Genomic DNA, 11,155 nt, shown 5'->3' with positions numbered 1-11,155 from the left:
AGGATTTTCTTTTCGGAGGGGTTTTACTCAAATTTTTTTTTTTGGGGGGGGGGGGGTGGGGTTTAAACAAAAACCTCAAAAAACGGATATAAATTTTTTTATGTCCATTTTTGTTACGTTTTTACGAGTCAGACAAACATTTAGGGGGGGGGGTCAATCCCCCTAACCCCCCCCCCCCCTGGACACGGTCCTGTACGTAAATAAAACAAAATTCCACTTTCAGAAAAGGTAACATATTATTATGTTAAATAGATTATTTTATATTTAACGAAAACTGACAACAAACTAAAAAAAAAAAATATATATTTGGATACATTTTGTCATGAAGGCAGTAATAGAATGTATAAGCATATAATAGATTTAGAAGCAAACTTGAATTCACTATCCAATGGTTCACCATGATGGGAAGGGGACTTGATATATAATCTGAGACAATGCCCTGTATTTAAACGTCACGTTACGAATATAAGCCTGATTTAACTGGTTCAACCTTCTTCAGACGTATTTTGGTTGGTAATTTAGGTCGGCAATATTGAGCAGACTTTGCCAGACAACTCCATTTCTAGATATAGTTTTCATTTAATTTTTAATTTATCCTATACAAGCTACGTCCTATTCGAGACCTTGCAGGTAACATACAAAATCTAACAGAGAGGTCAAAAGCTGGTACCATGTGATCATTCCTGCGTTTCACCATATGTTAGCAATTTGGCATTATTACTCAAAAAGTCAGTTACAAAACTTGCACATTCAAGGGAACTGGTTTAGATTGGGTCACCAAAAGACATTGATAAATAATAAACCAGTTAATACTAAATCCTTTGTTGGCAAATTGAAGTGAACCGCATGATAAAGAAATTTTAACACCAAATGCTATGTAACAATTTCTATGAACTTAAAAAAAGTAATGGTGGACGACACGATCGAAGAGCATAAGTTCTAATTACTTTTTATATTATCGTAAGTCAATGAGACTATACGGGAGGAGACATTTTGTAACAGCTGAGTTTTCTACTTTTTAAGTATGCAAAAAATGCATAGAAAAATAAAATGAATTTTAAGAAACAACATGGGGTTTAGGGAAAAAAACCTAGGCTATTTGATTTTAGCAAGAGCGAAGTTTTTGCTCAAAGTTTGCATAACATCTGCATGTTTCATCCCTTTCTTTTTTACACTTCCATAATTTTCCTTGACAAATAGAGCGAATGGATTGGGAGCTCGAGGTGTTTTGACTTCCACTTTCATCGGAGTTTCTCCATTATTTGCCTTGCTAGGGGTTGCATTGACTAAAAGCGTCAGCGAGCTTCGACAGTATGGACAACGATGAGTATCGGTATTTATCGACTTTGAATGACGCCCCGTGCTAAAAAAAAAACAATAAAAAAAAACTATCTTTTCTGGAAAAAATACATAGAATATTTAGATTAAGAATCAAGATAAGTAATCAAAATCATACAAACGAAGATACAAAGCTGCAAGGCTGATATATTCTTCTTAGTTATTCACAGCAAAATCAAAAAAGAGAGAATAAAAACAAAGACACGCAGAAATTTTATTCAGCAACGGTTTAATTTTACTGACATACCATCTATAATACCCTTAGTTAACCATCTGAAGGGATTTTAACCAAAAATTTATGCAAATAGAGGTAGATGAAGCACCGCAGAAAATTAACTAACGAAGGAATATATTTTGCTCCTCAAATTGCTGAGAGCCTTTCAGCTTTCATTAGGTCACTTCAATTATTTTTATTCTACCGTCAAAGTATTTGACCGACTTTTAACTTGTGTACTTTCACAGCATATCTTCCCTCTAAGTCAAGGTTATTATACAAACTCATAGCTCGATTGCCCGAATCCAGGAAATCCATTAGAGAGAGATGAATAAATATTATCAAGCTCTTTCTATGAAATTTATCACCCAACCTGTATTCCTCTGTTGATTCCTCTAAGAAGGAGGTTTATATTTACTCCTTTTGAGACAAATTTGAAAATCAATTTCTTTTTTTCAAGATGTAAAGAACATTACATTTTTGCAACCGTTCCGCCTATCCTTCAGAATAGTTCTTTTACAGAAAAGTAAAGAGCGATATTAAGACCTAAAGCGAGCAGAAATTAGGTAAAGTAATAGGTCAAATCTCAAACGAAAAAAATGGAAATCTAATCAAATTTAATTTTATACATTTTTGATTTTCAGTTAAATTTTCAAAGAACACCTCTATGTCAAAACTTTTCCATTCCATCCAAAAGTATTTAAAATTGATGTTAAAATAAAACCTTTAAAATGTCAATTTTTAATTTTGAAGCATTTTTTTTAATTTGCTAAAGAAGTATTCAACTTAGTTATTTAACTTATGCGGTGGTATGCTCAGGCAAACCACTCAGGGGTTCCCGCAGAGCTTGAGAGTGGTAGGTACCGCAAGGTGCCGACTCCTGTCTCTATTGGGGTCACCACTACCTTTGCTGAGGTTAATTATGAGGTCTTATGACCGCTCCTTATCCGATGAGGCAAAGTCTGTCTTAGGAGTTCTTTTGTCCGCTGTTTGGGCCAACTACCCGTCCAACCGGTATGTATCATATTTCCAAACGGAAAAAAACAGCCTAGGATCGGACTTTCTTCTAGTAGATGACTCAATGTACGCCCAAAGACGATTATTATGAGCACGTTTACTGTTACCAACTGTAATGAAGATAGTGTCCGATCCGAGTTGAATCATCTCCAGAATTTCATGAATAATGTATCCCCTTCTTCCATATATGTATCCGAGACCAATCTGAATTCTAGCATCACTGATGGTGTTGCTATGTACCTTAAAAATAACACCTCATTTTCGTTATTTCCAATTCCTAGCAATAAGGAGGTCCTTTGGGTAAAGGTTAAACAATAAAACAAATTTGTTGTCATTTATACAGCCTGCAACCATCCAAACATGAAAATCATCGAGCCTCTGAAAGATTGTTTTGAATTTATGAAGCAAACTTTCCCTAAATCAGATATAATATTCTGAAAAGATTTTAACATTCATCATGGTCACGGGATGAAAAGTTGTGCAACCGATGCGGGGGACTTAGCTCTGCTAGACCTGAGTCTTGCTTTCGGCCTAGAACAACTTGTTGAATTCGACACTTACATCGGCCCTCGTGGATCATCGAGGCTTGATCTCTTCTTAACTGATCATTCTGATTCCTTTAGTGTTGAAAGCTATTCTTTCGCCAGCAACCATGTGGCAGTTATAGCTCGTGGAAATCTCAAAACACATCCACCTGTAAAGCACGATAATCAGGCATTATCACCACACATGATCTGCGAAACTTCTTATTGCCAAAGCCGTGGAGTAAATTTTTAAAGAAGCCCCACGTAAAGCAGTGACACTTTACAAAAACGTGATTACAAAGGCTATTGAGCAATTCGTCCCATCAAAAACAGTAAAAGACTCATCTCGAGATAAGCCATGGTTCAATGCTGGTTGTAGAAAGACAACCAGGGCAAGAAAGAAGGCTCACAAGAAATGGCGTTCAACTGAATCTGACGAGGACCGGGCTACTTTTATTAGCGCTCGAAACGAGTCTGTTGAAGCTGTATGTCAAGCTAGAGCCAATTACAAGCACAAGTTTGTTGAAAAACTGAAAAGTACCCCTGCAAAGCGGGGGTGGAGGGTCGTCAAAGAAGCACTACCGTCATCTAAATCAACATCAATTGCCTCGCTTCAAGTTGAAGAGACGATGATCCAGTCAGGCCAGGAAAATGCAGATGTTCTTGCACAACCCTTTTCAAAGGCATCCCAACTTGATGAAGCCGGAGTCTCCCCTCTCCCCTTTCTACCACGAACACATGCAAAAATCAACAGTGTTAACATAACTATTAGTAAGGGGCTCAGAACGCAAAGCCAGATGGATGTCACCAAAGCTTCAGGACCTAACACGATTCCCATTCTAATCCTTACAAAATTTACCCTTGAACTTGCTGGTCCACTCGCCTCTCTCCATTGAAACTGCTTTGCAGTGGGATCAATTTTGAAATCTTGGAAAATTGCTCATGTCGTTTCTGTTCCAAAGACACAGTATGTCCTTACTAATATAGGATCATATCGTCCATTAAGTCGAATGTCCTGCGTAGGTAAAGTTTCTGAAAGCGGCATTAATAAGACCCTTTACAAATACCTTGAGTCACATCTGCTGTTGGTAGACACGCAATACGGTTTTCGAAGAAAACGGTCTACGTTAGACTGTTTGATTGCCCAGTATCAAGAGTGGGTTAAGCTCCTTTCTCAAAGACGCGATATTCGCCTTCCCTCCGTGGAAATTGAAAAAGTCTTTGATCATGTATGGCCCAAGGGACTTCTTTGTAAACTGAAAGCCTATGGAATTCATGGTTGACTTTTTGACGTGCTTGCTGACTTTCTTCGTCAACGATCGTTGCAAGTTGTCCTCGATAGCTTCATAACAAAAGAACACCCAGTTTTATCAGGAGAACCACAAGGAAGTATTCTTGGGCCAACTCTTTTCTTGGTGTTCATAAACGACCCAGGGGACAACCTTGTGAAAAAACCTCACCACTTTGCGGATGACACAACAACAAAAACATCAATCGCAAAAGACGAAGATCCCAGTGAACCCCACAAGGAGCTTCAGGCGGACCTGGTAAAAATTGAGGCGTGGGCAGATGCATGGCTTGTAAGTTTTATCATATCGAAAACAAAAGAGCTCCTAATTTCTAAGGCGCGTGATATGAGAGATTATCCTGATTTCGTCTTCAAAGGAGAGACAATAATGCGATTTGATACATTACTCCAACTTGGAGGAAGTTTATCTTGGGATCTCTCTTGAACTGAGTATCTTAGCAAAATTAGATTCTCTTGCAACAAGAAGTTAGGAGTTATCCTAAGATGCAAAAGTCTTCTACCTGATGATTCTATTCTTCCACTTTTCAATTCGTGCATCAAACCTGTCATGAAATATACATGTCCTCTTCACTGGTGCACCAAAAATCCACATCGCTCCACTCCAAAATATTCACAACAGAGCAGAGTTTGCAGCAGCCTCTGGCAACACGAAAGCTAAAACCCCACAGCTGATCCAGGAACGTTTCAATGTGGCGTCCATGTCAGTTTCTATAAGTACTTGTATAACCCTCAATCGAGGAGCTATTGAAGCTCGTTCCTGATAAAGCAAAGCCCTTGCAATCAACTCGCCGAAGTACAGCTCGTCAGGACTACCTTGAGCAGGGTACTCCCAGCCAAGAATATCTTAAAACGAGTTTCGCCCGGCGATCGGTTGCCACATGAAATAGATTGCCGGCATGAGGCAATCAAGAAAAATCCTTCCCTTGACGCGTTCAAGAGAAGGTATAACAAATACCTCAGTGTTAAAAAATGAGATAACTACCAGGACTAGCGGCAAATCATCATTTGTGATGAGCCGTGAAGCCTGTAATAAAAAAAAGTGAATCAATAAAAGATTCACCAATCGACTACATTTGAGGGTATGATATGCAATCATTTCTTATAAGATGCGAATCAGATTCTGAAAAAGATCGAAAATGTTCAAAGTTCAGTAACTGATTCATGCGTTTACGTCCTTTTTGACAAAATACAGTCTCAAACGGATTTTCATGGCCCTTGGATGATATAATATCAATCTTTTAACAATTAACTCCTTTTGGTCCCCGCAAAAGCTGGGAGGCCATGGGGGGGGGGTGCTCCCAGATTGAAAATACGCGTATGATTCTGGTTCAAACAAGGTACAACATGCCTACTTCTAATAAAAACCTATCTGCGAACAATGGGCAATTTTTGTGATTTATGGTCTTGTTCTTTGGGCTGCTTGTCATACCATCCCCGCAGGCATATTTATTCGTCCTCTGAACTATTCTGAGCAAAACAGTGATCTCAAAATTTATGTTCAATAACTATAGGAGTATACGGGGGCGCCCGAGGGTATATGGGGAATTGAGGGTTTGGTAGGTCGTGTGCCCAGTTTGCACATTTAATCATTATTTAGATTTAATACAAAAATCCGGCTTTAACAAGATGTGACCTCTTCTACTAACTGTATCAATGTAGAATGGACCAATCACATAATTTTGAGCCCTCGCTATTCGGGCTACGGGAATATTTCACTTGAACGCACATTTTTTGGACCTTTCTATCATGTTGAATTAGATGACTATCTCAAAAAGTTTATTCGACGCCATGAGGGGTTACCGAATTCTTCTAGAGCAAAAGAGGACACGGGAGGGAGCAGATTGCCATCCAGTCGCTTTTGGCCATTAAAAAGACACTAGAACTAATATAAGAGTACCGATTAAATGAAACTCTTTCAAAGTGACCAGGAAAAAAATCCATCAGAGATACATTGATCTTTACTTAGTCAATTCTAATGCATTACCTCTGAAATGAACGTACGTATATGATTACGTAACTGCAAGGGCGGATCCAGGACTTTTTTTTAGGGGGGGGGGTCAAAATAGATTGATCCGATAAACTTGCGTTAGGAGCAAGTTAGATTACCGCAAACGTGCGTTAATTAAGTAAATTACACCACTTTAGACTACGTTAGGGGGGCGCCTCCCCCTGGATCTGCCACTGCGTAACTGATGATTTTCTTGACCCTCTAAGCCGCGATTACCTTCATTAATCCTAATGTCTAATTTTAATAGCGACCCATTTTTTATTGCAATAATTGAAAAGCACTCAATATCCATTTCAAGTACACAATTATATCATTAGACTGCAACAATGCCTGGCTCAATTCATGCTGTCTCTATTTGATTCTTAACGAAAACGTTTTTTTGTTCTTTTTATTATAATACAGTAATGTTTGGTTTTAATTCTGAATACAAAACGAATATGTAGTTTGTTGTAGAAAATAGGTTATAAAATATTTTCATCAACATAAGTTTTATTTATTTAAAATGATTTTGTTTGATTGACTTATATGCTTTTATTCGTTTTTAGCTTCTTCTTTTTTTTCTTTTAGGAAGAATTACGACCAATAGATTTAATAAAGAGAAGAAATAAAGTACATTTATAGATGAATTCAGTAGATATTTCATATGCATGACATCTAGAAACTAAAGGACCCTATATCCTTTGTGGCAAATTGAAATCAATACGCATGAAAAAGAAATTTTAACAGCAAATGCTATGTAACAATTTCTATGAACTAAAAAAAAATAATGGTGGACGACACGATCAAAGATCATGAGTCCTAATTACTTTTTATATTATCGTAAGTCAATGAGTCTACACGGTAGGAGACATTTTGTAACAGCTTTTTACAGCTTTGTAACAGAGTATTCCACTTTTTAAGTATGCAAAAAATGCATAGAAAAACAAAACTAATTTTAAGAAACAACATGGGGTTTAGGGGAAAAAACCTAGGCTATTTGATTTTAGCAAGAGCGAAGTTTTTTCCAAGCTTGCATAACATCTGCACGTTTCATCCCTTTCTTTTTTACACTCCCATAATTTTCCTTGACAAATAGAGCGAATGGATTGGGAGCTCGAGGTGTTTTGACTTCCACTTTCATCGGAGTTTCTCCATTATTTGCCTTGCTAGGAGCTGCATTGAATAGAATCGTCAGCGAGCTTCGACAGTATGAACAACGATGAGTACCGATATTTATCGACTTTGAATGACGCCCCGTGGTAAAAAAAAAAAGAAAAAAAAATTATCTTTTCTAGACCGGTATAAGAGTACTGATTGAATGAACCCCTTTCAAAGTGACCAGGAAAAAAAATCCACCGGAGACACATTGATCTTTACTAAGTCAAATCTATGCATTAACTCTGACATGAACGTACGTACATGATTACGTAACTGATGATTTGTTTGACCCTCAAAGCCGCGAGTATGTTTTTGAGGAGGACACTTCATTAATCCTAATGTCTAAATTTAATAGCGACCCATTTTTTATTGCAATAATTGAAAAGCACTCAATATCCATTTCAAGTACATAATTATGTCATTAGACTGCAACAATGCTTGGCTCAATTTATGCTGTCTCTATTTGATTCTTAACGGAAACGTTTTTTTGTTCTTTTTATTATAATTCAGTAATGTTTGGTTTTAATTCTGAATACAAAACGAATATGTAGTTTGTTGTAGAAAATAGGTTATAAAATATTTTCATCAACATAAGTTTTATTTATTTAAAATGATTTTGTTTGATCGACTTATATGGTTTTATTCATTTTTAGCTTCTTTTTTTTCTTTTTAGGAAGAATTACGACAAATAGATCATAGGCAGCTGCCTAAGTAAAGAACGATGTTGGCACAATGTATTATTTTTTTTCATACCCGGGCACTTCGTATCGAAGGAGTTGTCGTAGAAATTTGGAAAAGGGCTCATTCGATTGGAATTTGGAACGGCTAGTGCCCTTTTTAATAGTCGAAAGGGATTGGAAGGCAACTAAGACCCCTTCCACGCCCACCATATCCCCAGACACATCCAATCAAACTTGTGAGATAACAATTTTGTTCAGCGTAGTTGATTTCTACATAGAAATTATGTTTATGAGGAGGACACTCCCCTAAACCCCTCAGAGCACGGGGTGTAAGTTTTGCCCTGGGGGTATATAAGAACAATATTGGCACAATGTATTATTTTTTATTTTTTCCTTTAGACTAAGGCACTTTTTATTGAAGAATTTGTTGTAGAAACTTCTAAAAGGGCTCATTCAATTGGAAATTGGAGTGGCTTGTGCCCTTTTTAATAGTCGAAAGTGATCGGAAGGCAAGTAACACCCTTTCCGCACCCACCATTTCCCGAAACACATCCAATCAAAATTTTGAGATAGTAATTTTGTTCAGTGTAGTTGATTTCCAGATAGAAATTATGTTTTTGAGGAGGACACTCCCCCACAGCCCTCAGGGCAAGAGTTGTAAGTTATGCCCTGTTGGCTTATAAGGTTTTTATTGAAGGTGTTGTCGTAGAAAATTCAAAAAGAATCCATGTAATTGGAAATCCAAAGGGCTAGGGCTAGTACCCTATTAAATAGTAAAAAGTAATTAAAGGGAGACTCCCCCAATTCGCGTACCAACCTTTCCCCCCAACCCATCCAATCAAAATTTTGAGATAGCCCTTTTGTTCAACGTAGTTGAAAGTTCTGGAAATTGGGTCTTTTAGGATGATAACCCCCCTATATTCCTCAGGGCAAGGGTTCTAAGTTATGCCCTGGGGGCATATAAGGTTTTCATAAAAAGTGTTGTCGTAGAAAATTCAAAAAGGCTCATTCGATTGGAAATTGAAATGGCTAGTGCCCCTTTTAATAGTCGAAAATGATTGGAGGGCGACGAACACCCCTTTCACGGCCACCATTTCCTCAAACACATCCAATCAAAATCTTGAGGTTGCCATTTTGTTCGACGTAGTTAAAAGTTCTGGAAATTTATTCCTTTGAGCAGGACACTCCCCCCACAGTCTTCAAGACAAGGGTTATAATTTATGCCCTAGAGGTAAATAACGTTTCATTGAAAGCTTTGTTGTAGAAACTTGAAAAAGGGCTCATTCGATTGAAAATTCAAAGAGCTAGTGCCATTTTTAATAGTCGAGAGTGATTGGAGGGCAACTAACTCCCCTCTCACGTCCACCATTTATCCGAACACATCCAATCAAAATTATGAGATAGCCATTTTTTTCAACGTAGTTGTAAGTTCTGGAAATTAGGTCTTTGAGAATGACAACCCCTCCCCCTCAGAGCCCTCAGGGCAAGGGTTACTAGTTATGCCCTGGGGACATATAAGGTTTTTATTGAAAGATTTGTCGTAGAAACTTGAAAAAGGGTACATTCGATTAGAAATTCAAAGGGCTAGTGCCCTTTTTAATATTCAAAAGTAATTGGAGGAGAACTAATCCCCCTCTCACACCCACCTTCTCCCCAAACACATCCAATCAAAATTTTTAGATAGCCATTTTGTTCAGCGTAGTTGAAAGTTTTGAAAATTAGGTCTTTAAGGATGACAACCCCACATCCCTCCGGGGATGGGTTTTAAGTTACGCTTTGGCGGCATATTGGGTGTCTATAGAAAACGTTGTCGTATTTAAAATAAGCTCATTCGATTGGAAATTGAAATGGCTAGTGCCCTTTTTAATAGTCGAAAGTAATTGGAGGGCAACTAATCCCCCTCTCACGCTCGCCATTTCCCCAAACACATACAATCTAAATTTTAAAATAGCCATTTTTTTCTACGTAGTTGAAGGTTCTGGAAATTATGTCTTTGTGGATGACAACCCCACAGCCCTCAGGGCAAGGGTTGTAAGTTATGCCCTGGGGGATTATGAGGTTTTTAATAGAAAGAGTTGTCGTAGAAACTTCAAAAAGGGCTCATTCGATTTGAAATTTAAACGGGTAAAGCCCTTTTCAACAGTCAAAAGTGATTGAAGAGCAACTAACCCCCCTCTCACGCACCATTTTCCCAAACACATTCAATGAAAATTTTGAGATATTCATTTTGTTCAACGTAGTTGAAAATTCTGGAAATTAAGTCTTTGAGGATGACAACTTCTTCATAGCTCTCAGGGCAAGGGTTGTAATTTATGCCTTGGGGGCATATAAGGTGGTTATAGAAAACGTTGTCGTAGAAACTCAAAAGGGGCTCATTCGATTGGAAATTGAAAGGGCTAGTGCCCTTTTTAATTGTCAAAAGTGATTGGAAGGCTAGACATTTTTATAGTAAATATCGATCGGGGTACAATTTATTATTGTTTTTTTTTTTTTTTTTTTTTTTTTTTAGACGAGGGCACTTCGTATCGAAGGAGTTGTCGTAGGAACTTCGAAAAAGGCTCATTCGATTGAAAATAGAAAGGACTAATGCCATTTTTAATAGTTGAAAGTGATTGGAGGGAAATAATCCTCCTCCCACGTCCCCCCACCTATTTGCCCATTATGATTAAAAACTAAATGCTGCCTTAATATTAAATCAAAATGTACTGTGTTAATACTAATTCCCAATAAGGCATCTCAGCAGTATCCCAAGAACGACTGAGGGCATTATGTTCGAACTTTCGGGCCTACTTCTGCTCTTAAAATCTAACTAAATCAAAGTAGCGTAAGTGTATCAGAGCTATCAAATAAAGTAAACAGATTTTTTTTGTGAATTGCAACAAGTCTTCTGTTTTAGTTTTACTAGAGGAGGTATGAAATTAAATCAAT

General features: G+C 37.6%; 1 protein-coding gene across 4 annotated transcripts in view; it reads right to left on the bottom strand.

Moving 5' to 3' along the window:
• Positions 1-212: 212 nt before the first annotated feature.
• The window catches only part of LOC148955353 (uncharacterized), a 110,925-nt gene continuing 99,982 nt past the window's right edge, over positions 213-11,155 (bottom strand). For all 4 annotated transcript variants that reach the window (XM_089101730.1, XM_089101735.1, XM_089101728.1 and 1 more), the window contains one exon: positions 213-1,363. In XM_089101730.1, coding sequence (XP_088957856.1) covers positions 1,096-1,363 — 268 coding nt within the window. In that variant the 3' untranslated portion in view covers positions 213-1,095. The remainder of the gene's footprint in view (positions 1,364-11,155) is intronic.

This window comes from Artemia sp. Qi Xiang Cuo, chromosome 2 (genome assembly GCF_049724085.1).
Source record: "Artemia sp. Qi Xiang Cuo chromosome 2, ASM4972408v1, whole genome shotgun sequence".
NCBI classification, from domain to species: Eukaryota; Metazoa; Arthropoda; class Branchiopoda; order Anostraca; family Artemiidae; genus Artemia; species Artemia sp. Qi Xiang Cuo.
Note: the sequence above shows the minus strand (reverse complement) of the source record. Positions and strands in the feature narration are given on the sequence as shown.